At 34.3% G+C, this 27,856-nt stretch overlaps 2 protein-coding genes, 2 long non-coding RNA genes and 1 pseudogene across 4 annotated transcripts in view; 2 read left to right on the top strand and 3 right to left on the bottom strand.

Moving 5' to 3' along the window:
* Positions 1 to 4,732: 4,732 nt before the first annotated feature.
* Positions 4,733 to 6,031, bottom strand: LOC122573892. Its single transcript, XR_006318832.1, has 2 exons — positions 5,426 to 6,031; positions 4,733 to 5,353 (listed from the first exon to the last, which is right to left on the bottom strand). It is a non-coding gene; the product is annotated as an uncharacterized LOC122573892 (long non-coding RNA).
* A 1,979-nt stretch (positions 6,032 to 8,010) lies between these two features.
* LOC122573389 (cuticle protein 19.8-like) lies at positions 8,011 to 11,502 on the bottom strand. Its single transcript, XM_043739684.1, has 4 exons — positions 10,324 to 11,502; positions 9,793 to 9,988; positions 9,217 to 9,488; positions 8,011 to 9,077 (listed from the first exon to the last, which is right to left on the bottom strand). The coding sequence occupies exons 1-4, from the start codon at positions 10,423 to 10,425 to the stop codon at positions 8,877 to 8,879; spliced, it is 771 nt and encodes a 256-aa protein (XP_043595619.1). The 5' UTR covers positions 10,426 to 11,502; the 3' UTR covers positions 8,011 to 8,876.
* Positions 11,503 to 15,767: 4,265 nt separating this feature from the next.
* LOC122573392 lies at positions 15,768 to 16,649 on the top strand (annotated as a pseudogene).
* Positions 16,650 to 18,303: 1,654 nt separating this feature from the next.
* The window catches only part of LOC122573376 (roundabout homolog 2-like), a 29,003-nt gene continuing 19,450 nt past the window's right edge, over positions 18,304 to 27,856 (top strand). The window contains exon 1 of the mRNA XM_043739643.1: positions 18,304 to 19,654. Coding sequence (XP_043595578.1) covers positions 19,594 to 19,654 — 61 coding nt within the window. The 5' untranslated portion in view covers positions 18,304 to 19,593. The remainder of the gene's footprint in view (positions 19,655 to 27,856) is intronic.
* Positions 22,777 to 27,389, bottom strand: LOC122573393. Its single transcript, XR_006318730.1, has 4 exons — positions 27,126 to 27,389; positions 26,950 to 27,062; positions 26,785 to 26,862; positions 22,777 to 24,502 (listed from the first exon to the last, which is right to left on the bottom strand). It is a non-coding gene; the product is annotated as an uncharacterized LOC122573393 (long non-coding RNA).

The following is a 27,856-nucleotide window of genomic DNA, read 5'->3' as shown; positions in this document are numbered from 1 at the left end:
TAAATGTTATAAATAAATAGTTTGAATGTTACAAATTAATGGCTTAGACGTTATAAATTAATAGCTTAAATGCTATAAATTAGTAACTTAAATGTTAGAAATTAACAGTTTAAATGTTAGAAATTAATGGTTTAAAAGCATAAATTAATAGCTTAAATGTTATAAATGAGTAACTTAAATGTTAGCAATTAAGAGCTTAAATGTTAGAAATTAATAGTTTGAATGTTAGAAATTAACAGTTTTTATGTTAGAAATTAATGGTTTAAAAGTATAAATTAATGTCTTAAATGTATAAAACAACAATTTAAATGTTGTAAACTAAGAGCTTAAATGTTATAAATTAATAGTTTAAATGTTAAAAGTTAATAGCTTAAATGTTAAAAGTTAATGGCTTAAATGTATAAAATAACAATTTAAATGTTGTAAATTAAGAGCTTAAATGTTATAAATTAATAGTTTAAATGTCAGAAATTAATAGCTTAAATGTTATAAATTGATAGTTTAAATGTTATAAATTAATAGCTTAAATGTTATAAATTAGTGGCGTAGATGTTGTAAATTAATGGCTTAAATGTTATAAAATAATAGCTTAAATGTTAGAAATTAATGATTTAAATGTATAAAGTAGTAGTTTATATGTTAGAATTTAGTGGCTTAGATGTTGTAAATTAATAGCTCGAGGGTTAACAATTAATGGTTTAAATGTATAAACTGATAGCTTAAATGTTAGAAATTAGTGGCTTGGATGTTGTAAATTAATAGCTCGAGGGTTAAAAATTAATGGTTTAAATGTATAAACTGATAGCTTAAATGTTAGAAATTAGTGGCTTCGATGTTGTAAATTAATAGCTTGAGGGTTAAAAATTAATGGTTTAAATGTATAAACTGATAGCTTAGATGTTATTAATTAGTGGCTTAGATGTTGTAAATTAATAGCTCGAGGGTTAAAAATTAATGGTTTAAATGTATAAACTGATAGCTTAAATGTTAGAAATTAGTGGCTTCGATGTTGTAAATTAATAGCTCGAGGGTTAAAAATTAATTGTTTAAATGTATAAACTGATAGCTTAGATGTTATTAATTAGTGGCTTAGATGTTGTAAATTAATAGCTTGAGGGTTAAAAATTAATGGTTCAAATGTATAAACTGATAGCTTAAATGTTAGAAATTGGTGGCTTAGATGTTATAAATTAATAGTTCGGATGCAATGAAGTATTGGTCTGAATGTTATAAATTAATAGTTTAAATGTTAGAAGTTAATAGCTTAAATATTAAAAGTTAATGGCTTAAATGTATAAAATAACAATTTAAATGTTGTAAATTGAGAGCTTAAATGTATAAAGTAATAGTTTAAATGTTGTAAATTAATGGCTTAGACGTTATAAATTACTAGTTTTAATGTTATTATTTTATATTTTTTTTCACTTACCTTATACTTAAGATCCTTTTCGATGTTCACTCTTCGAGAGTTGAGGCACGAAAAAGCTCGCGCGCGATTTGCATGTTCCTTGTATAACTTGACAAGGTGTCGGGATATTAATCAAACGGTAACGATTTGTTGACATAGCAGGAGGCGGTTTTTCCATTATAACAAAATCAAATTGAACAATTTCTTAATTTTTATCGTAAATTGGCATCTTTAACGATTTAATACGATATCCATTTTTATCATTTTAATAGTTTCTACAAGCTAACACTAAATTCACGCTTCTTTGATACTAGATTTCGACTATCAATTCAGTTTTGACAAAAAGAGAAAAAAAGAGCCTAACGGCAGTCGATAACGTTACTGTGAAATAAGTTAAGGTATTAAATAATTAGACAGATGAAATTCATGTTAAGCATTATATTATATTATCGATATTCGTTCATTTACTCCTGCTAATTGCGAAATAAAATGTTCTTTTTTCTTGAATAACACCTACATCTCTGTTTGCGATATTTAAAATTCTTAGTTAACGCTTATTTAAATGTCAGGTTCTTTTTTAATTCCTCCCATGTTAAACGAGTAAATTTACTCGTTGTGGTTGTAACATAAAATGGCTTTTTTTCTTCAATACCACCCGCATCGCTGTACGTGATGCAGGTATTAATTATGTAGCGATTAATATGAACTAATTGGCTGTAATCGCGGTTAGGTATTTCTTCGCAAGATCTGTCAGGGGATCTATTAGGCTATAAGCGAGAAACTTATTGATTCCTTGAAGAATGGTTTCATTGTTGTAAATTAATGTTTTAAATGTTGTTAATTATTGGTTGGATTGTTATAAATTAATGGTTTAAAAGTTGTTAATTAATTGTTCGGTTGTTATAAATTAATCGTATAATTGTTATTAAGTAATGGCTTAAATCTTACAAATTAATGCTTTGATTGCTTATAAGTAATGGTTTAAATGTTGCTAATTAACGGATCGATTGTTAATTAATGCTTTAAATGTTATAAGTTTATAGTTTAAATGTTATAAATATATGTTTTAAAAGTTGTTAATTAATAGTTTAATAGTCGTAAATTAATGTTTTAAATGTATTACATTTATAATTTAATGTCTTAAATTAATAGTCTGAATGTTACAAATTAATGGTTTAAGTGCATAAATTAATAGATTAAATGTTATAAATTAATGGCTTAAATGTTATTACATATTAGTTTAATTGTAGTAAATTAATAGCTTAAATGTTATAGACTAATTGCTTAAGTGTTATAAGTTAATAGTTTAAATGTTATAAATTAATTGCTTAAGTGTGATAAATTAAAGGCTTAAATATTATAAATTAATATCATGTATGTTATAAATTAATGGATTAAATGTTATAAATTAATAGTTTAAACGTTAGAAATTAATGGCTTAAATGTATAAAATTACAGTTTATTTGTAGTAAATTAAGAGCTTAAACGTTATTAATTAGTGGCTTATATGTTATAAATTAATAGCTTAAATGTTAGGAATTAATTGCATAAATGTTATAAATTAATGGCTCATGTGTTGTAAATTAATTAATTAAGCGTTGTATATTAATGGTTTAGACGTTATAAATTGATAGCTTCAATGTTATTGTTTTGATATTTTTTTTTATTTACCTTATATTTAAGTTCTTCTTCGATGTTCACTCTCCGGAAGTTGAAGCACAAAAGAGCTCGCGCGCGACTTGCGTCTTCCTTATATAACTTGTCAAGGTATCGGGATGTTAATCAAACGGTAACGATTTGTTGACAAAGCAGAAGGCGGTTTTTCCATTATAACAAAATCAAATTGAACAATTTCTTAATTTCTATCGTAAATTGGCGTCTTTAACGATTTAATACGATATCTATTTTCATCATTTTAATAGTTTCTACAAGCTAAGACTAAATTCACACTTCTTTGATACTAGATTTCAACTATCAATTTAGTTTGGACAAGAAGGGGGAAAAAGCCTAACGGCAGCCTAGTATTTATAAGAAAAGAAAGAAAAAAAAAAGAAAAATAAAAAAGTAAAAAAAATCGCAAACACGTAGCGCGGTAGCCACAGCCACGACATTTTCTAAAATAATTGTTCATAATTAATTAATTAAAGGGGAATTTCGGTCGAAATTGGTGTGTGAATCTTACCAGAGGTTCTACCTTTGTCTTACGATGTTGAAAATTCATAACTTTTACCAGGGAACAGAGTAATTAAGAAATAATCATTAACATTAGAGGGAGAAGTACGTCTGTCCTTGTCGCACAATACAGCTTTGCTTGTCTAACAGGAGTTGAGATACATTCTCGTACATTCTATGCTCCTTGTTACTTTCCCGCAGTTCTGGTCGTCTTCCATAGATGGCAGCATCGATCGTACACGTTTTTTTCTAATTCATCGAATGTTCGATAATTCAGTTAGTAACAATTATCGACGGCGACTACTCGTCACCCAGGGCGAGTCTGTCAATTTTCGCATGATTTTCGCTACATGTAGTTAATTTACGATTTTTTGTGCACGAAGAACTTGGCACAGTTTTTAAGGAAGTTCCTACAATTCCTTGGAGAGTGAATTAATCACGCAAAAGGTTGACTATAATAACCAATCGTGAAGTTGGCCAGTGGTCAATCTATAGTCACCTATTTCAGAGGGAGGAGAATTTATATAATATTTGGATTTATAATAATTGCAGATATTTTGCAACATTGTTAATTTTTGCAACTCGACAGAATATTTTATATCGATTAATAAATTTTCTCAACTTCGTACAACAATTATGTTAATCCTTACATGTAATTCACATATAATTCTTACATAAATGTAATTCTGATATTTTCATACAGATAGTTCTGTTCTAATTCTGTTTCTAATATAAGATTATGTTAGTGTGTTGTTGTAGGCCAATTATTCATTTAATTAGCCTACACCAAGTTTGCAATTACCACCACATTTTCTATAATTCTATATAATTACTACATTTAATAATACCGTTCCATTTTATTTCTAATATCTTTCATTCCTTTAAATGGAAATCATTTAACGTTGATCGCTTTCCATATATTATCCATATAATTATAAGATTCCAATCGTGTTATTCCTTATTAATATATTTCCAGATATAATTACTACCTTTCGTAATGGTATTTTATTCCATTACCCATACATTTCACAATTACACCTTCCTTAACGCAGCCATATCCTTAACCTTTAAAAGCTATTCTATCTGTTATTTATCTTTTTAAAGCCTAACTTTCGCAATTTATGGTCAATGGTCGAATAAAAAACGCACACATATCTCCTAAATGTATCTTCATTTATTCTCTAGTCTCCTAGAATCCAAACAAATCCATTCTTTTGCCATCCAGAAAATTATATTGCCTTACATATTACTTAATATCATTTTATACTCTCTTTTCCTTCTTTTCCTCCTTCAACTTTCGCGCTTCTAACGTCTACAATCTTTTTACGTATTTTACAATTTTCTAACAAAACTAACGCATGTTTTGACAAATTCCCACGCTAAATCAACATCGCTATTACCTTTCCCGCTCCACTTTTTCACACACCCAAATTAGGTACGCGTTTATTTTATTTACACATCTTTATTACACACCTCGTCTTTTCACTCTATACTTTTACGCTCTTATCACTACCTGCTTTACGCAAAACGTTTTACATTTCTAAACGCTTTTATTTACACATCTTATTTGCACACGAACTACTTCTTCCTGCCCTTCCCAAGTTTCACACGTTTTCTCCAACGCTCGCACGCATCCAACGAGATAAATACATTTTCTCATTATCAGCGATTAAACGCTCTTTTCCTTCTTCTTGTTGTTACTCCTGCTGCTGCTCGTTATTCGCTAGAGTCCGCTTCTCCATCTGCACCATCCATGCTCGCCGGCAATTTATACTAAAGAAAACAAACCGGTATAACCTATAACCCATATCACCCAATTAGAATTACCCTTGACGTTATATTTACCTCGATCTGCGATCAACACATACTTTTAAATTTGTTAAACTTCCAGATACAAAAATATCTTACACAGCTCCGACCACGTAAAACTCTACAATCGTGGAACATGCGTGCTCGTCAAACGGCCGAGCCACCGTGGACATGAAGATGTTGATCATGAACTACGTATGGTTCAGATCGACCACTCCGTCCAATAATTTTTTGTTCTAATACTTTCGAATAAACTTAACACGTATAAAAGACCCAATTAGCGTACTGGCCTTATTACGCTATCGCGTCAACACAGTCTTATTTTCTCTGTATTACATATAGTTTTAGTATCGTCTTACTTAATCTAATTCCACTCATGTGCCATTTTTTTCTTTCTATTTACAACTTGCTTCTTCGTTTTTCGTTCCCTTTGGTACGAATCATAGCGAATATAAAATTATAAAATTATAAAATTATAGAATATAAACTATATCGCTTATTTTGTATTCGTTATCACATTCTCCATTAAAACATTAGTTTAATAACTATACTAATAACCATTTGAGTGCAGATTGGCAGCAGAACGTAACAGACTGTGCACAGCATAATCAGAAGGCAGAGAGGCGGCAGACCCTGCACAAATTCAGCAATTTAAAGCGCGCATACCCTATCATTTAAATAAGACCATTAAATTGCTCTTATTATTATTATTGTAGATAAATAAATAATTTTCGTAATACTTTTCTTATTATTAATAAATATATATTTATTGTTTTACACCCATACATTTATGTATTAAAACATAAATTAACGTTAAGCACCCAATGCCTCAATTTCCAATTTCACAAATACAGTATCCGATGAAAGTTATTTGACTTCACGAGAGGAACTTAATAAGATATTTCCATTTCTTGCTACGCTCTTCTTTAAAGAGATTTCAATGCCAATGGATCATTTGGTTCAATGGTACTGCATATTTTTTTCTACACCGTCCGAAAAATGTACGAGATTGGGTCGAAAAATGATTAATTTAAAAGATATTGCAGCTTTAATCTCCTACAGGTTATCGTATGAATACGCGAAAAGACAACGCGCGGCCTTTATGTTTACGTTTCCGCTGTCGTAAGATGACCAAAATACTGACGCGTGCGCTACACGCCACACGAACTCACCACGCAACATACAGACAGAATTCACTGAAGTAGTATCGATAGTAGGTCGGATTACTTTTCTTTTTTTTCTTTCCCGTTTTTTTTTTTTTTTTTTTTGCGAAAATCTTGGGAACTAAGGCTGAGCACTGGTTACACGCGCATACAGGGGAAAGTTGTTCAAAATATCCAATATTTGAAATGTCCAACATACCCAAAGATCATCGAAATCGGAGAGGAACTAGCTTTTCTACAAGTTCAACATACAGATATCAATTATTCGTTCGTCTACTATATTTATCATTAATTTGTTATTACTTAACACAAGCGTCGTCGGCCGCGGGATTGAAAGTGTAAACCCAACCCCCAAACGCGATACATTGATGATATTCGTTTTTAAATGAATTATAATTTATAATAGACATACTTTGCAGCCTCGCAAATGCACGTTGTACACGGGACCTTTCAGCTCGCCCGACCCCCGTTTGTAGACAGAAGATAGAGCAAGGTAACGAATACTAACGTATACGCTGACGCAGACGCATAACTGTAGGCAAAACTACACACTGTAATGGTACCGGCAGTTTTCCGCCAATATCTCAGAGACTAAGGTCGAGCGACGATATTATAGAAAAATATGTTGTAATTGAACAACACTACTTTCAATGAAACTGAGGAGAAGATAAAGAACACTTAGAGTATCGTTTATAAGAGGAAACAACGAGTTGCGATCAATTGAAACAAGAATTCGAAACTCTCACAGAAAGCTCTCACTTATCTGATTTGAGAATAAAGGAGAAAATTATAGAGAAATAAAATAAAATAGAAGGTGATTCGTTTATATCCATTAAAGTAGATTCATTGAAATAATTTAGTGCCTTTTCTATCGTGAAAAACAAGGTGTTTCTTCCCTGCTCCCTATCACTTGTTACTATTTTTTTATTAATATTTATTAATTACTATTACTTATTTTTGTGTACATCGTATGTAGATATATTGACAAAAAAAACTTGCTTTTGCTGTAATTTCCTTACATTAATGTATATATGACGCTGATAACGTTGTAGTTCTCGCGCCTATGCAATATGTCGAAAACAGTGGTGCTGTATGAGATGTTTTGCGATGTTTAAATTTTGCTCGCAATACTTCCAAAGAGCCGCTATCGAGTTGTAGAAATATTTATTCCATAGTTTTGAAGTGTGTATGACAGTATGATGTACAATTTTACGCGCTTGAGATGAAAATATTAATCCGGGATGAAGGAGACGATCATAAATTGGTTCTTCTGTTCATTTTTTCAATACAAGTTTCGTTTATCTTTGGCCAATACCAATGGGCAATAAACATTTTGCTTTCTTCCGTTTCTTTTTTTTCTTTTTCTTTTTCTATTGCTTATCAAACTCACTTGAAATGAATCCAAAACCAATCTCTCGCAAGGCTTCGCAAGGTTATTATAAATTTAAACCATACTGCTCGTTTGCTAAATAATATATTTATTTTGTATGCGATATTGTATCCAGTAACGGTACGTCTTTAAAACGGAAGGACTTCACTTGGATAGAAACGCAAACGCCGTTTTAATTATGTCTAAATCTTGAAATCTAATTATCTAGTATATACTTTTCATCTTTGGAGATTTATAAGTGCGACGGTTAATAGTTATAGTAAAAAATACAAAGATTTGCCTCGTATTCCGCTCAGTTCCTTTTCTTTCGTCAACGAGGCTCGTGATCTGCCTGCTCGTGTCACAGAATGCATGTGAATAAATATTTTTATTCTTTCGACTTTGCTCTTTAAACAAGTCAAAGTGTTCCATAAAAATCACTACAAGTATTTAATGACTTGGTTACGAAATCTTGAACGGAACCAAGAAAGAAAAGAAAAGAAAAGAAAAGAAAAGAAAAGAAAAAATTAACGGCAGATTAACCGTATAGTAGCTATTTCTATATCGTTACAGTGATAGAGATGTTGGAATGAAAATTCTAAATCATTAGACCGATACTCTTAAATAAGATTTTGTCTTCGACGTAAAACAGCAAGATACGGATTTTGTAAATATTATAAATTTGGGATATGTTTGCCAGTAATTGATAATACGGGAAAAGAAAAAAAGGATGGATAACAATGAGTGGAGATGACAAATAGAAATGCATCAAGGTCGCTGCATGGCATCAGTAACATTTTCAAGTACACGTGGTTAGATATCCAACGTTTTCAAAGCAAAAAATTTTCAGAATTCGCATTCGAGCAAAGTGAAGCAAAACTGAGGAGAAGGAGATAAAATGTCATGTCGAATCGAATCGAGCCGAGCTGAGTCGCGTTGCATCCCGTTGCGGTATTTAATGAACTTTAACGATGCCTCCGGTACCATAAGCACCCGCAAGAAGCGACTGCGTACCGTAGAGAGAACCTCCTGGTCTTAGACCAAGACCTACGCCAAGACCTAATAAACCCGCATTCGCGGTGAGTACGTTTGTGGCAGCTACCGTCGGCCCTGCTAACAACGGTTGTCTCAATATGGGGGCACCTAACAGCGTAGCCTGCAAAATAAACACATAATCTTAACTTAACGAATCGTATAATCGGTATAATATAGGGCAGTGTAGGGAGTATACGGAATTTAACGTAAGTAGGCAGGGGTTCAGGTTAGAGGAAAAAGAGAGATTGCACGGAACGAACCTGTGGACGAACGGCTATAGCGGGTGCGGCGGCAGCGATAACCGATGTTGGTCGTGCCAGCAAGGGAGATGCGACAACAGGCCGCGCGGCTGGGGCTGCAGCGACCGCTGTCTTGACCGTGATGCTAGGATCTTTTTGAACAACAGCGTTGAAACCGTTGACAGGATCGGCAGCATACGAGACCACTCGACGCGAACCATCTGGCTCTATTAAGCTATAACTACCTTGAACCACATCGCCATTGCGAGTTTCCTCTTGCGCTTTGTTGTCACCTTTTATAAATTTTATTAATTTAATTTATTATTTAATTTATTATCAATTTATTCACGAGATACTAGTGTATCCCTATACTTTGCTTTACTCATTTATGCCTACAATGATATAGTATCGCGATCTCTTTTACAAAATCTCTTATTCTCTATTAAGCTAATTCGCGAACGAAGAAGAAAATAAAATTTTCAAGATTATTATATTCTATTTTCTTTTCGTTGTTTATCTTTTTCGACATTTTATATACTTGACATGATATCTAACGGCTGACTTCGAATCAGCTTTCACGATAAGGCAAATAAATACCCGTAAGACCATCGGCTACGCTGTAACTGAAGCTATATTGCGGATTTGGATCAAAATTTTCGGTTCTGACGACAGCAGCCGCAGCTTGTGGAAGTGCTGCTGCCACTGTGGCCCCAGTGGGAGCAATTATTCCTGCGCTCGGCCCGATTATTCCCGCATGAACGACAGTTAGGATCGTAGCCAAGTATCCAATGATCTGTATATGAAAAACAAATTGATCAAACAATGTTCTTGCATGTACACACAAATCTGTATGAGGTCTAAGATCTCTTTCACCAGAGGCGATTCGTGTATCGCGATACCGATGTAACATTTTTCATTATGGAAGCGTTCACGCGATGATTCTATAACGAACAATAATATATAGTCTTTGTCTGTCGTAAACGCGTGCAAGTCTCCAAGAGATCAACTGAAATCTGAATGAGATACAAGACTAAAATGCCAACTTTTTATCTACGTATACCGTGTATATGTGTGTGTGTGTGTGTGTGTGTATAAAACGACAGAAAGAACGCAAAAACAAACGATTACCTTACAATCCATGATGATGAAAAAGTCAACGACGTTCTGAGACCTCTGTAATAACTGAATACCGTAGCTTTTCGCTAGCGAGGATTTTATACTCTTTGCCATCGGTAGACCCCGCCCTCAACTTTTCTTCGCAGGCACTTTACCCCACTGCGTCGAACTTACTCTTCGGTGAATGTAATAGATCAAGTTGTCTTTGTCATAGTTGAGAGTAAAGTTGCTGTTTCCTATGAACTTTTCAATCAAACTTAAACTAATTAAACGTTTACGACCAACTCGTTCACTCTGTTTGTTTCGATTTATTTTTCTATATTTAAAACTTGTTCTACAAAATGCTTCGACGCTCGCAAGGAAGTACAATTAAATCACTTATGCGACATTTCATTTAAAATTAATTTTTATTTCGATATGTGTAGAAACAAGTGCTTACGTAGTGCGGGTATGGCTATTGAAAGCCTGAAAGTTTTCTTGAACCATTGTTATGCATTAACCGTAATTGTTATTACGTGTGTATATATTATGGGGTCTATCTTATATTAAAAGAGTAAATTTCGCAAATATCCATGGATCAGTTGTACGTGGACCTTATCTTATGATCTTATGACGTAACGAAAATAAATTGATAAAAATAGGAATTACCATATTCGATATCGTTATTCGTTTCTTCCTATTTTAAAAAATCAATTTTTGTACCTATAACATGTATCTATACCTACGTCAACGGCGTGTGGATGGTAACTTATGATGTAATTTGAATTTGATCAAAAAATTCAACGATATTTGATATTAATCGAACCGTTGAGCATCGATTAGAAGACGATGAGAATTATAGTTTCTGATAAAATATCAGATTATATTGTCCTAATTATGGTAAGATGACTGGATAACTAGATTGCCGAAGAAGAAATACAATACATTCGGTATACTTTGTAAGCACAAGATCACTGGTTAGTTGATACTAATGTGAGCTAATAATTGGTATCGTTGCGACATTGAGCTACGAAATCTTGGAGTCGTGGTAAGAGGTGATCGCAGAGGAGATGGATCGCGTAGACAGTATACTGTTCACGCGTTTCGTTCATATGGGTCACGTAATTCTAGGAGTGCTTCAAGGAGCCGCGTGACATCGAGCTCTCAATTTGCATAACTGTATAGCATCTGTCTCGATCTAATCTGGTACGTATATATTTATTCATCTATAATATGTATAAGTACAGCATACAAGTACGACCAATAATAGTTCGATACACGTAGTCATGTGTTATACGTGCATTTGAACGAGTGCAAATAACGATAGATGCAAGAGCGATAAACTGTTTTTTGATCAATCAGAAGTAGGATTTTCTCTGGTAGATGTGGGTATAAAAGAGCATCAGCTACTTCGTTTTACTTACGTTCAGCCACATTCTGAGGGCCCTCTGATTCTCTTACCATTTTCATATCACATGCGGCATCATCGATTCGATGGCTTCGAACAATGGTTTGAATTAAAACTAAAGTCTTGCAAGAAATTACAAATAAAGTATAGAGCAAGTTATTCTATAAAATTTGTGAACACAGCATAGAATGTTATACTTGTTGAAAATACTTCGGAAGGCGTTACTTCGTTATACGCTATCAAAAAAAGAAAAAGCCAATTCACAATTTCAGGAATCACAATGATCAACCCTACGGTTTAATAACGTTTAATCGTAACGGTTTGATAAGTTTTCCAGTTATATAAAAGTATATTGTTTGCTACACAATTTGTAATTGGATCACATGCCGATGCAATTAGGAATTGTGTCTACAACGAATAATAATGTTTGTGCAAGTTTCATCACTTGCATCTTCTGGCACATAAAAATATACCCTAACCACCGGCTATGCATTCTTCTTTCGCAAAATGTTCTTACGAATCTTTGATCGTTATGCGGAGAGCGGGCAAACGGCGAAAGGAGCTTTAAAAAACATCAACACGGAAAACTAAAGACCGATATTAAATTTAGATTAGGGAAAGGAATGAGAATGAAAGAAAGAGCAGAAAATGGCTTTATATTACATTACTTTATAATACATTGCTTTATATGCTTGAATTATAATTTCATTCAATAACAATTATTGCTCCGTAATTATAATTTATTAGTGTACTGTTATCGAAGAAAGAGACGGCAGAGAGAAAGGACAACGATTTCGATCGTTTGTTAGGGAATCTTCGATTCGACTTAGAGTACAGGAAAGCCTACGATATCGTCCGCGGCGGTAAAATGGCTAACAACATGAGAATCGGTTGAATCATTCATGAGAATTTTAATAGCCATAAGTCGGTAAAAGCAGCAGCAGTAAGAATGTCGGTCAGCCAGGAGATGCGTCCATCAAAGGATACAGCCTAAGAAGAAGAAAGTATCGTTTTTTAGCCGTATTAATTCTGTACGTGTTGTTGTCCGCGAGTGTTGTTGATTTTTGTATTAAGATCATTCTGTACGATGTATAGCAAACTAGAATGGTGTTCGCGAGACACGTTATGGCCAGAAATGTAGCAATATAAAGAATTACAGTCAAGTTCGTACCATCCTTTTCCAATTGAAATTTGGTCTGATAAGAGACGATTTTGGAAATAACGGAGTCAGTTCTACGACACAAGCTAAAATTATTGTTTGAGTAACGAACTTGCCCAGGTTCAACTATTAGGTTAGTACAGGTTAAAAATTTCTTTCTTTCTCGCTGTTAATTCGCTCTAGTCGGTAATGTTAAACAAAGTCGCGTAATAAAAGGCTGAGGATATAGTAAGAAACATCAGTACCAAACCCAGAATGATATAAACATTAGAATGTATGGAAACACGAGACAGCACGCACGTGCCAGTGGCGATCAAAATTCCATTGAAGATAATTTGCGTAATGTTATATACCATAACACGGCTTTGTGATAAGCTCGTGTATCTATGACTGGAACAGCGAAATAAACAAGTACTATCAAATAAGGGATAATGTAAATAATACTTGCAAATATTACTATGTTAGCGCGCGAAAAATTTAAGGAAGTGAACACGCTATCACACTGTTCAGTCACTTTACTGTTTTCACACGGTTTATCAGTCTTAATAAAGGAGATGTTAATATTGTCGCTCTTGTTGCGGTGCCATTCCTGCCAAACTCGAACAATTTGATCGTTAGAAACGCAAACTTTAAAACAAAAACATTTCATATTCACTCACGCGTTAAGATTTTCATGTCCTCGCTTATTTGCTATTTCCTTTTCCGATATATCCTCTATTCTGAACGTACCTGAAAAGCATTACATGACGCCGTCAATTTCTTTTCACTTGATACTTGTCGAAATTGCTCGACCGAATGATCGACCTTGCACTAATCTAATTTTCGCACATACATATGTACACTGTACATGTATGTGAAACCAAATGAAATTACAAAGAGGGGAGAAATATAGTAGCGTATGTAGGAGAAGCAACTTAGCAGGAAAAGTCACTTATATCTTATACGAATAGTAATTTAATCGTAGAGAAACGGATTTCGAATGAGTAAACTTATTAATGTTCATTGAATATTTACGCGTGTACGTGTCGATCGAAAACATTGAAGTGAACTGAGTAGATTCGCCTGAAATTATTACGTCAAGTTTAATCTCAGTCTCAGCGCAATAGCGCATTCTAACATTCCCAACTGTCCCAATTCTCTCAAAATGTTATATGCTCGTGTTTTTTAAACGAAACAAAGGTGAAATTGCCATAATAGTTTGCACGCACTCCACCAGTTGTTACAAAGCGTAAGAATGAAAATGCGAGTATTGTTTATCGCATGATACTTACTTTCGATACAGGCCATACAACAGGTCGCGTGCCAGATACGTTACCGTCCACCAAGCATGTCGTGTAGAGTTATCGTCAACGTATTTTCGAAATTACAACGACTTTGATGATCGTTGGTGCCATAGACGTTATCGAAGCAACATTTTCGTATAAACGCTCCGTTCGATACCGCATTATTATTTTGATGAGTACAGTGCACCCACACACGAGCGATATAAAGCAACGTTATCGCGATCCCTGTCGTAAACATGTGTAGTTGATCAAATTTCAAATTTCTAATTCGATGTATATGTGTATCTACGAGATAGTGATTATTTCTACGGAGTTTATGGCACAATTTCGAATGCCTCTATTGCTAGGCAAACGCGCACTAGTAACTGAGATCTTCTTTCTCATGTTATATGTTAGACGAGTCTCCTCACTCTATCTAGATGATCGTCTATCCCCGCTTATCGTTTCCCGATCTTCCGGCTTAGCTATTCGTCTTTCCCTCTTTCCAGTGTATCACGACAATTATTTGTTTTCCAAAAAATCGAGAATTCGTTGTTTTAGCGTTTTGTGCGTTGCTCATAAGTCGTGTTGCTTTTAAGTCATACACACACACACACACACACACACAAGTTGTTCGATACATTTAAATGACTTTCAAACGTAAGTCATAACTTAGAAATCGTAATTTGATCTAAATCGTTTACGTCGAGAGATGCCTTTTCGAAAATGATAAAGTCCTTATTTAATGGACGCTTTAGTCCGATTTTATTACCAATTCTATTACAATTTATTTACTCGTCTATCTATTCATCCATTGGTTAATACTTGAGTATGTATGAATCAAGAAAATTTGGCAAGTTGATGCAACGTAAGCTTTACGTGGATATGTTTACAATTAAGTGGATCGTTGCTAATGTGGTATAATACGTATAATAGCTTTCGCCTTCTTCGAATTAATATCTTTGTAATCTTTGTAAGGAATCCAACAAATGGCAAAATGTTGTTTAACGAGATATGTTTTCAACGAAGAACTAACTTGAATGCATCGAAATTGATGAGAATTTGCGAATAACAACGAACAAGCAAAGTACGCGATCACGTTAGATTCGAATGTGATCGATAATATACCGATTATATAATTCGGCAATAGACGTAACGTAGTAATAAAATTAGGAAAGCGATCGATCGAAGATAAATTAATACAACATATGCAGAATAGTTACGTAATCATTTCTCGCTCACTGGAATTCCCCAACAAAGGAAAACCTCTTCCTGCACCATGCATGGACATGACCGCTATTAGCTACATCGCACTTGTACATGTGTACACATATGATATATGTATACGATATTGAAACCGGTGAAGAAAGAAAGAAAAATTTCTGTAAAGAATTTCACCGGAAGTAGTGGCTAAAATGGTTTCAACTTGTAGCGATAAAATGTGATAGGTACACGTCTACGTTTCAGCGCTCCGACAAAAGTTTCATTGTATTGGGTTGGCAACTAAGTGATTATTTACCAACCCAATATTTGTACCTTTTAATTGGCATACATAGTACATATACTCCAACGCAACATATATATATATACATATATATATATATGTATTGATTGTACATATAGATATTATAAATAACAAAATACTTACCTCTGTATTTTGCTTGATTAACTTTTAATAGTTTGATCATAACACATGATCCACCTTTTTGGTTGTGTCCGTCACATCAGTGACCCATCTCGCTACGTCGGTATCCTCTTTCAATCTTGCAATACGGGCAATAGGAATCGTATAATTCTATGTAGAATAAAGGTTTGTTTGATTCGTTGCTTAGCAACTAATTGAATGCATAATAAGGGACATGTTGTTAATCGTCGAATTTCTCTTTTCAAAATTAAAACGTTTTCTTGCACCCTCCTGAACCGGAGCAACCTAAGACTAAATATTGTCTTCTGTTTCGTGATAAGCACGTTTTATGGATCGGTTGCCGAGAAATATTCATGCCTTCCATCCAAAAGATCCGGCTCATGGTACGCTAAATTATGATATTGGAGCTCTTAACAGACGTCAGAAATGCAATCTAAATTCAAGAAAATGTATCGAGAGAAAGAAAAATGAAATTTATTTGAGAACACATCCAGAAATCAAAGGATTCGTTTCAATTTTACTTAGGTAAACTAATTTCTTTCCAATTTTTTTCGCTCTTACGCAAAACCATAAAAATATATGTACATATTAGAAAACGCAACAGCTTCGTCTCAACATTGCAAGTTATTTTCCATACATATGTAGGTACGTATTGCACTCACGATGCCCGATGAATGTTCATGAAAATATAGGTGATTTTTTCAATAGACCACGTCATCAGATAGTTGTAGATCTTCTAGAGTACTTTCTGCATACTGATCAACAATTCACGTTTGAAAACGAATGTCAAGCATTAACCGGCCGTTCAAGTGGATGATACTGAAATTTCAAGTCATGACGAGCAATACGTGCATCCTGCAAACTATAGATAACGTATAACATAATTGTCGATTAACTTTTGTTTATTTTATATTTTGCCTTTTTTTTTTTTTTTATCGAAAAGAATTTTATTTGAGCCGTTGCTATATCCGGGAGCATCTGCTATCTATAAGATATCTTCTATCTATAAGGATACATTTACAAATCGAATCTTTTAGATAACCTACCAAATCGATCGTTAATCGTTCTAGAAAAAACATTGCTTTACATTGCGTAGCTCGTCGTTTTTTATACATTATTTTTCATGACATCTCTGTGTTACAAGTATAATTAAATCAAATAATCGTCAAGTTGTTGAAAAACTACTTTATACACTATTAATTTGTCTGCCCCTATTACGTTTCTAACTCATTCAGTGTCGATTCGATTCTACGTATGTCTGATTGTGAATACTGATTTCAACTATTTGCAAATTAATTAAATTGCTAACAACGATAGTTGGCACACAATATACTTTTGTGAAATTTCCGGTTATTTACAGGGAAGGGAAACTTGCGATTGCTATTAGCGTTCAATGAGTACTGACCAGTCAGTGAGTTTCCGGCATCGACGGCCACATACTTACTGGGAATTACGCCGTTGATTAGCATTTTTCGATCATTAACCGTTCGTTATAAATTATTATTTTTTGTAACGTTTGTAACAATTGCAACTTTCTACTTTGGTTGCAACTGTTCTTTGACATTGAAAATCTTATATGTAGTCGCGTTGCCTCATTGCCGTTATATCTAAGCAGACTCGATCTTTGATCAGTCTGTCCGAAATTTATGACCATCGGTTTCTTTCATTACTTACAATTTCTACGTGTCGTCATTCTATGACTAATCCGTAACTCTATTACAGTGCTCGATTGCGCAACAACAAATTTTAGTTTATATGTAATTGCATAAAAATAAGGCTGTAGGTATGCAGGCAGCGGATGTATGCTGTTTACTGTGCAATACTGTGCACTGTGCATGGTGCGTATGAGCGCGCGCGCGCATCTGCCATGTACATGTCATTCTGGGTACGCAACATACAATTATCGCGGAGGTTTATCTTATTTATCAAGGCTTATCGCATGTTGCACAACATATAGATGAACTAAACAATTATATAACGATGAAAAAGGTTATGGTCACATGTAATAGTAGATACAAGCATGTCGACCATATTCATTAATATAAATAAAATTTGATTAAAACTTGATAATCATATCTATGTGTTAGATATCTATGTGTTAGATAAATGTGAAATTTTTACAATCATTTACATTTATTTACGTAGAAATGATTAATAACGTTGTTTGGGTATTTTCTTGGCCACACACTGTCACACCCATAATTTCGATAAATAGGATAGTTAGGCAAAAATTAATGGTTAGCTACTACAGCCAAGTCAGAAAAAGTTTGTTACTTATATCGATTGCTATAATAAGATTTCGAACAGAAACATTGAAGTACATAGTTACATATGTGTGTAAGGATGTACGTACGTACTTGTATACGTTCGTGGTACATGTTTTGTTGCTGAGAAGCGTCAACTGACGATGAGAACCAAGGGCCGAGAACGTCCAGAACCAAAGAGGTTACGAGAATGAACGAGGATACTCGAAAGCAGCCGAAGTGCCGCGTGGTACACGAAAAGAATTGCTGCGCCCTCAGTCGTGACTCGATCGTCGCGGTGAGTCGACTGTAGTCGTTTATAAACTATCGTTATCCTAAAATTGATTGAATTTTTATATATTATTATAATTGTGCGCACAATTTTCATATTTCTTTCGATAATCAACGCTAATTCTTTTGTCGAAAGATGGCAAATATAATTACAAGTGAGAATAATTGTTCAAGGAACAGAGAAACGGAACGTAGCTTGACAGTCGGTCACGAAGCGATCGATTTTGAAAGGAACGCCGTTCTTCGAAAATACGGAACCAATCGATCGTATGCTAACCTTAGAGAGTAGAAGACCGAATAAATGGATACCTAATACGAAACGCATCGAATCAGTGATTGTACGTTCATAAGTGGCAATGAGGACGCGCGGTTTGGATCGATCAAAGAATTAGAATAGTTCTTTCTCTCTCCCTCTTTCTCTCTCTCTCTCTCTCTCCCTCTCTTTCATCTCTTTCCCCTTATTTCCCATCTCTCCCTCCCTCCCTCCCTCCCTCCCTTCCTTCCTTCGGAAGAGAATGAAAGTGTGCTAGAAAAAACGTGACATCGAGTGCATTGGTCGTGATTTCCTTTTCCTTTACGTATTTCGTGTATAACGTGTGTTACGAACACGTATGTGCGTTATTTCTAATATATACGTGTATGCGCCTGTGCGTGTGCATGCGCGCGCGCGCGCGCGAGCTCCGGCGATGTCAGAAGTTCATCGCATGAAAGCAATTGTCGGTTTTGTTCGATAAGAATGGGGCTGCCGGTGATCGACCGACGGTTAGTGGTTTAACGTAACATAACATTACTTGACGCTACTGCAAACATAGTATGCATATTGGTGAATATAGATGAGTGACACATGTATACGTAGCTGGTGTACAAATACATGGGGATATAGTTAGTGCGTGTGCGTAGGTGGGTATCGAATATAATGTGGGTGTGGGTGTGCGTTGTTCGTACGTATGGACGTTCGTACGTACGCGTATTTTGTGGTAACGTGTAATGGCATGGAAATGAGGCGCGCGCGAGTGTCACGCCGAAAGATACGCCTCTCGCCTGGAAAGCTACTTTGTGCTCTAAACTCGAAAGGAGAATCCTCTCGCGAGTGGCCGCTCTTACCGGTTTAACCTCGTCGACATCGTGCGTGTGTTCCTTCTGGCCTTTGATTCTATTTATCCGGTTTTCGGATACATCTGTAATTTTCCATTGAATTTTCATCAACATGTATTAACATCAAGTTACAACGATTGTAAAGGGTCTCGTTCGTCATTCACGACCTTCTTCAGAATCTTTGGATATCCGAAAGAAAAATGCGCAACGAGTGGCTAAGAAACTTGTTCGCGACAGCAATTTTCGCCCTTATGGTACATGGTAAGTCTCCCTTCCTTTCTAAATCTCTCTATCCCTAAATCTGTTAACTTTTCTTTGACGTTCCTCGTATTCTCTCTCTCTCTCTCTCTCTCTCTCTCTCTCTCTCTCTCTCTCTCTCTCTCCTGTTCTCTATGTACCTATACATTTCGGAGATTTATATCTTTTTTCGCTTTTTAACACAACGCCAGGCCTTCACATCTACGTCGTATGTAAATTTAACTAGCGTAAGAGGAAAGAAAGTATAGTCAATTATTTATCATCACCGTCATCATCATCATCGTCGTCGTCATTATTTCTTGACGCCTAACCATTGTCATAATGAAGTGAATAATTTTAGAAAATAGTTTTTTCACTCTTCTACGTAATAATACCAATTACGAATAATACTGTAATACCAATCACAATAAATTGGAAATTTTTTGTTTAATTTAATACAACGAACCGTTAAGTTTATAGTTTAATAAAAAGGAGTTCAAGCAGAGATACATATTTCTTCTTTTACGACCTCTTGTTCTCAGACGTGCGATAACAAATGAGAAAAGAGACTGACACAAATGGTAATGTTCCTTGAAGATAAATCTTTTGTTCTTGTGAAGTTGGTCTCATTGAATCGACGTTAAAAACAAAAGTCAAGTGAAATTGGGGTGATAATATATCACTGACAACGAGGAATCACGTGCTTGAAAATGGTTGCTTTTAACAGATACGTAACAGAAATTATTCGAGCATGATCAACGACAAAGAGTAAATAATTATGATTTCTGTACAACTAATTCAATTACTTTTTTAAGTCGTTATACAGCTTCCGTTTGAAATAAAAGGGAACGCAATCTATTATGTTACAATTTACAATTAGCGAACTTAATATCTAAATAAAGGCAACGACATATAGGTTGCATGGTAGAATACCCATAAATCAATGCCTATAATACGATTCCACATACTGCTTTTGTCGATAAAAGTCTCAATATTCTGTCTAATATGTATATGTACACGTATATGTGTATGTAGTATATGATGATTACAAGTGCGGAAATAAATATCTTTTGTTTCCTTTGCAAACTCAAAGAACAATCAGAACGTGATTATATTATACATGCATAGATAGATTTGATCTCGAGCTTGTGTAATCATGCAAGCGAATTTAATTTATAAATGTATCAAAACAGTAAAAAATTGATCAATGAAATATCTACTGTAAAAATGAAGACAAAATTATTACTATACTAATTATAAGTAGTGCAACGCCATAATGATAATAAAGTTTTATATCCATTATATATATATATATATATATATATATTTCAAATACGAAATAAATAGTTTGACATAATCGTCTTGAGTAAATTATTATTATATTATATCTATATACGCTATATATGTGGAATTAATGTATATAGAAGACAAATAGTTTGAAGAAGGTCATATTCAAAACGTTCTTTAACCATATTCCTCAGCTTCTATGTCCTTCCACCTTCCTTCACCTATACGATGGAATTTGCAAGTTACTTTTTCAATGGGAGAATTTTTATTCTCCGTAAAGAATAACGCTGTCGATTTCGTTGAGAAATTTTAAACTGATATATATGTAAAATTATATTTGTGATATGAAACGCTTTCTCTTTCAAATGAAATTGCAAAAGCCTTTAATATCTAAATGTATCGTAATAAAAATTGCTTTAACGTGTTAAATGTACATGTATCTGCATAGGTATATGTATACGTGATACTGTATTTACAAATATTGTTTTCCCTAATTAATTTGATCTCGATCTAACCTGTTAAAGAGAATTTTCAAACTTGCAAGAAAGAAATTGATATCCAAATATGGGTATAATATTTCCTTTTCTTTAGTACTTAACATTTCAGTAACATATCATATAGTGGACTTAAATAAATATTGCTTGTTTCTAAGTATCGGTGATATTGTTCTCTCTATTAAGTTGATACATAATAACGATAATGAACGATAATGAACGATGAAAAGACGAAATACGATACAAAGATTTATTTCGTTTAATACTGTTCTCGATAATGCATGAAATTATAGATCACTAACAGACAATACAGCTTAGGAATGATTTTGCGCTGATTACGCTCTAGTAAAAAGACACGGTATTGGATGATAGACATTGGCTGGTCTATTTTTGTGGATGGAAAGTCTGGCGAAGGTAGCCGAGTATCACCGATGTGAAACGAAACTATTAGGTTATGCGCGACACTTCACAGGATAGAAACGAACCACCAGCGATTCGTACGAAGCGAATCTGTCCATCTGGCTGGCTGTCTGTGAGCCTTACGAATAACCAATACATCTATATTTATAATATCTGTCGACTAAGTTAAAGCATACCTACAAAACAAAGAATACCATACAGATCTGTGTATAACCTAATAAGATCGATTACAAGATTACGCAGAAAATTGTTCGAAATACTACAAAATCATTTTCGATTAAAAGGGTAAATTTTTGCTGAAATTGACCTATATGCGTATCATGGGATGGCGTAAAGTCATTTTATTAAACGACTCGTAAGAGTGCCGTTCGTTCCAACAATTTAATTTGTTTCAACTTCGTTAATCCTCTTCCAATGGATGTTTTTAATTCTCACATGTCCATGTCTGGACATTGGGCCGTTGAAGATTTAAGACTCGAGAACAATGACACTCACGATATTTATGTTTCTTATTCGCAAAGATTGTTTCCACATTCTACGTTCTCTAGAAAAATTGTCAATTATTTTAACAGCTAAAAATCTTGAAAAACATACTGTTGAATTTCAAACATATCAGACGTTTAGAAAATAATAAATAAGGAAATCATAGCAAATATAATTTTACGTACAATGGCTGCAAAAATAACATTTTCAATTCCTTGCAAAAATAGGAAAAATTGAATACCTGCGTTGTCGATTATGGGGAATCTAGGGATCAAATTTAGAAAAAAACCTTCCCGATGCTACATTGGAAAATTTTGTCTGGAGCATTTTTGTATAACGGAATAGATCGATCGTTCTACTTCTAACGATCAACGCTTATGCGATATGCTTAATGTTTATACTTCTCGAAGCAGTAGTAACGCTTGAGAAAAAAAGAAAGGAGAATAAGAAAAAGAGCAAAAATTAAAATGTTACAGTCTTCGTCTTTAATTGGCCTCATATTGTTTTCGTTCAATTAATATAATTATCCTCATTTCTAATAATTCAATTATTTTGAAATAAGCGTAATTTACAAAATCTTCGACTACAGTAAATGAATAAAAATGTTACATTATACATATCAGATACAACGGTGCATTTTAAAAATCGCAAGATAATGACACCAATGCAAACGATTTTTTTTTTTTATCTTAATGGTCGTTAACTATAAAACTGACGGATGTCGATGATCGAATATTAATTTTAAGTTTTACATTCTGATATGCGAATTTAATAAATACAGAATGCGCTACAAACAAGAAATATTAGTATACGTAATATGTATTAGCAATACACGTTCGTACATAGCTATTTTGTTTAATGGAAGAGAGTAGAAAAGTAAAATATGCATATACTTGTTTCATGCAATAAAAGCTGTGACGCTGTAAAACGAAAACTATATTTAAAAAATAGATGCAAGACGATAACGATATCAAACGGTTATTTAATATTGTTACGCCAATATTTGAAACTTTCTACACCTTTTACAAGTATATATTCTCCTTATTTTCATAATAATACAAGCTAATAAATGAGTACTGTTGTTTAATTTATTGAATATCAGATTAAAATAAGTCATTTAGATCTGAAAATCTGAAGCATATTCACCATATTATGGTGAAATACGCAAGAAGAAGAAGAAGAGAACACTATACCATGCACTCTACGTATTTCATACACTTTGGCGATATACGAGTATGCGTGTGTACCTATATTAGGAAACATTTAGGCATATTCGTGCGTTTGACAGCAAGAATATATGGATAAAAATATAAAATTTTATTATGGTTATTATTTAACAATGAACGCTAGATTGTTGTTTCAGCGGCAATGCCGCTTGATCTCGTCGCATAACTTTGACATACAAAGACAAAGACGTACTTTGAACAGGAACAAATGGAAAATTAGTTAAAATAGAAATAGAAAGCTATCATCGATTCTCTTCGAATAATAGAAAGCTGCTATTTTTTTCCACAACTTTGGACGGCCCTGCTCTGAAAGAACTCGAGTAGGGTGTGTCGGCCGAACCCTCTTCGAAGGTTCCGTACGTCTTAGGTTTCCCTCGCGTCTCAAGGAATTCAATGGTTATTCCCGTTTCGTCTTCTACCTTCCCCTCTTACAAGAATATCCTTCTTAGGGATCGAAAGTAATGAAACTGTTTCTTCCTTTTTTCCCCCTTTCCCTTTCTCTTCCTTTCTTCCTTGCTTCTCTGCTTCCTTTCTTTCTGCGTTATTTCTTTCGATTGCCTTCTCTCTGGCATACAAGCTCAAACATACATGTACATACGAATCACTTGAAAAATCACGACAACAACCTATTAGTTGCAAATGCTGTTCGCATGAGATAATGTTCGAGAAGTACAAAAAGATAATAGAATAATAAAAATAACAATGTGAAAAATGACAACGATTTCAGAATATATAAAATGATTCTTTCGAAACGTTTTGTCGGTTTATCGTGATATACATACCATTGGATACTCGTGTACCGCGGTACATTGTACTATGTACTTTTCAACCTACCTTCTGCCCTTTCTCCTTGTTCCTCTTCGTCTACTTCTGCTTCCATGGAATCTTATATTCTTCTATAATCTTGTATAATATTATTTCTCTCTCAATTTTAGGAATATCTACGTCCCCACTTGCATTTCCTTATACAAGATAGGAAGAGATTATTTGTAACATGTTGATTAAGATATTTTCAAAGAGCGTAATTTGCGTCGTCTTCGTATACTATGAATATGCTTCGTATACTATGAATTGAAAAATCAAATATAAAATGGAGAAAGGGATTAATATGAACAAAGAAATGAGAAATGGTGGCTAATCGAATAACGATATACTATTCTGATGAAACATATGGATGTACGATATATGTACATATGCACGTATATATGTAATATGAAAAGAAAGGAAAGGAGTGAAACAGGAAAAAAAGAGGAACTGATGGAGATATTGAGATTCAGGAGAAAAGAGGACAGAGTAGAAGAACACAAGTAAATTGGGAAAAAGAGAAAGCCGAGTAAAACGTTGTACGTGCGATAAGAAAACGATAAACGATTTACAGAAAGAAAAGAAATCTATGATAGGGGAAAAGAACAAGATCCGGCACAGCTGGCAGAGTCTACGAAGACGGCGAAACGAGTAGAACCTACAGAGCTGAAGCGCAACAGCGGCAAATCAATACTCACGTTGCAGTTGCGAAGCTCTAAGCCAAGTCATCGTGTGTGCAAGAATTCTGTACTTTAATCTCTGTAAGATTATCTTCATAATAGCCGAAATTAGTTCTCGTGTCTATCTTATTGACAGAATTTTTGCACAAAAATTCGGATATTTGAACTCGTTGGACGTATCGTTGGATTAATAATACATACATAGTGCATACATACATATAATATGTATTTATATGTTGGCGAAAAGTATTACGCATAGAAGCAAATATCCGGCTGTTTCGAAACTTTGGAATTTTCGAACGCTTCAAGCAATTTTACGTCTCTCCCGATTCCTATTCGAGAATTTCATTTATGTTTGTTATTTTACAATATCTTTGGCAGATTTTGTCAAGTGCTGTAACTATTGCGACGGAAAATTGAATATACGTATTTGACATATTTGTAAATGTTGATGGAAATTAGATCGAAATTAAATTAAAATTTGGAGATTATATTGGGTCGGCAACTAAGTGATTGCGGATTTTGTCAATACCACCTAATGACAAAATCCGCAATCACTTAATTACCAACCCAATATTTGTAGAAAAAGAAAAAGAGGGGGAGAGGAGAATAGAAGGAGAAATAAAATATAATATGACAAAAAATGAAAAAAGACGAAGAAACAGAAAGAGAGAGAGAGAGAGAGAAAGAGAGGAGGGGGGGATGGATGTGATAAAATAGGAAAGAAATAAGAGAGTGACAGCGGGTTGGCAAGGCAGGTTGCCGAGATAGCTTGATTCGGAGAAGGTTAGGACTGAAATGAAACGAGATGCCTCGGGCCTACCGAGCATAAGAACTGGGAGTTGGTTCACGTGCGCTCACGACTCTGTTCAACAGCGAAATATGAAAACTCCGGAGGCGATTTTAATTTAGCCACAATGTCTATTGTTTCCGAATACTGAAGCGAGAGGACAAAAGAGAAATGCACAAATGTCTATACATGCATAGTGCATACATGTTTGGTACATATACAAATGAACACCGTCAAAGACATTTATAGAGTACGATAAGGATTGTGTATCCAAGCGTAGGTAAATAAAGGCATCTGCCAAAGTAATAAAACCCAGTCACTCTTTGAAAACTTATCCATTATTCTTTGATTATATAAATCCGTTTTTATTTGAATGTTTCTTTAGCATGCAACTAAAGTAAAAATAGAGTAAAAAAAATTGGTAATTATATAGAAGGGGCTAGGTATACACCTGACCGATTTTAATGATTTTCAAATGTATCGTTAAGGTCAATATTCTGAATAACTTTTTAACTACCGCTCGACATTAATTTCCAACATACATATTCATAAAAATATTTTTGCTACTTTTTATCTTGAGGTGGATTAGGATCGGATTGACTTTATGTACGGGCATGATGGCATCATAGGATGCGTTCATAGATCTTGCCTATCAATTTTTAGGCACAGAAAGGATAAAGAAACTCAACTCACCTTAGCTGTGCGTGAGTAACGACCACGGACATATATATAATAGCATCATGTCCGCACATAAAGCCAACATTTTGTGTGTGTGTGTGTGTGTGTGTGTGTGTGTGTGTGTGTGTGTGCGCGCGCGCGCGCATATACGCATGTACATACGTATGTATGTATGTATGCGTAGAAAAGTGTCGTTCAGCATCATGGCAAAGACCCCGTCGACAAATTTGAAAATCACGGAAGGCGGTGAGACATATACATCTCCTCTGTATATACATATAATTATAATTACCAAAGTATTCATTCTCTTTCCTCTTTTTTCCCCAATTGTCTATCTATATCTTAGTCTGTCATACAAGCAAGTGCGCGCCTAAAAAGTGTCAAAAATTCTCATAACGCAAAGATATGTTTTAGAAATATATTCAAGGATATCTGTTGAAAAAATTGAAATACGTACCATTGAAATACATACGACCTCCTCATGTACATATACATTTCGTCGCGCCAATATCCCTACGTACGTTCACTTGTCTGTTGCGAGTATACGCAATACGTGTATGTCATGTTACGCTAAAATCATAAAATGTGCTCCCTATAATATTATTATATAAAAACACGTGCACGCGTACACACATATATCTTATAAACTTATCGCGTTCTTTCTGCATTCTTATTTCCTGTTGCCACATTTCAATACGTGTCAATATTATAATCATCCACTGACGAAATTGCTTCGTTCGCTATAGAAAAGAACACTAGGGATAAACATTTAAAAACGAAGAATTTCTTAATGATGGCAAAGAACGCTCGCACATCTCGGAATTTAAATAAACGTTCTTACAGATGTGCAACATTTCTCGGCTGATTTTGCTTTAGACGTTCACGTTCGAGTAGAATTTGCAGACTGCACGAAGCGATTGTAAACTACTTGTGGTCTATAGGTTGTATCTGTACCCTGCGCGTTCCAAGAATATTTTAGAATCCCTCTAGCTATATCGGGATAGTTGAAATAGCTTTGCTCAAGCATGGAGTTTGAAGCAGGTAACGTAAGCGTGTCTATCTTCATCGTACAACCAACAATTTAGAGGCTATGTTATACATTGTCGAATTACAATCGACCTAAATAAGAGCGCGCTTGTTGGCGTACAAGATATGTACTTATTACATATCTAACACATACACGCACATGCACACGTACACACACATCGAATACAAGTAAAATTCGACACAATAGCGAAACGACGGAGACTTACGTACTTAGGTACATACAGTAACTACAAAAAGTATTCGTACTTGTATCCTTATTTTCCGATGAAGTGTTTTTTATCAGGTTACACGTTTCATTGTAGATATTATAACATTTT

This window comes from Bombus pyrosoma, linkage group LG12 (assembly GCF_014825855.1).
Source record: "Bombus pyrosoma isolate SC7728 linkage group LG12, ASM1482585v1, whole genome shotgun sequence".
Taxonomy (NCBI): Eukaryota; Metazoa; Arthropoda; class Insecta; order Hymenoptera; family Apidae; genus Bombus; species Bombus pyrosoma.
The sequence above is the reverse complement of the archived record's forward strand: the minus strand, read 5'-3'. Positions and strand labels throughout refer to the sequence as shown.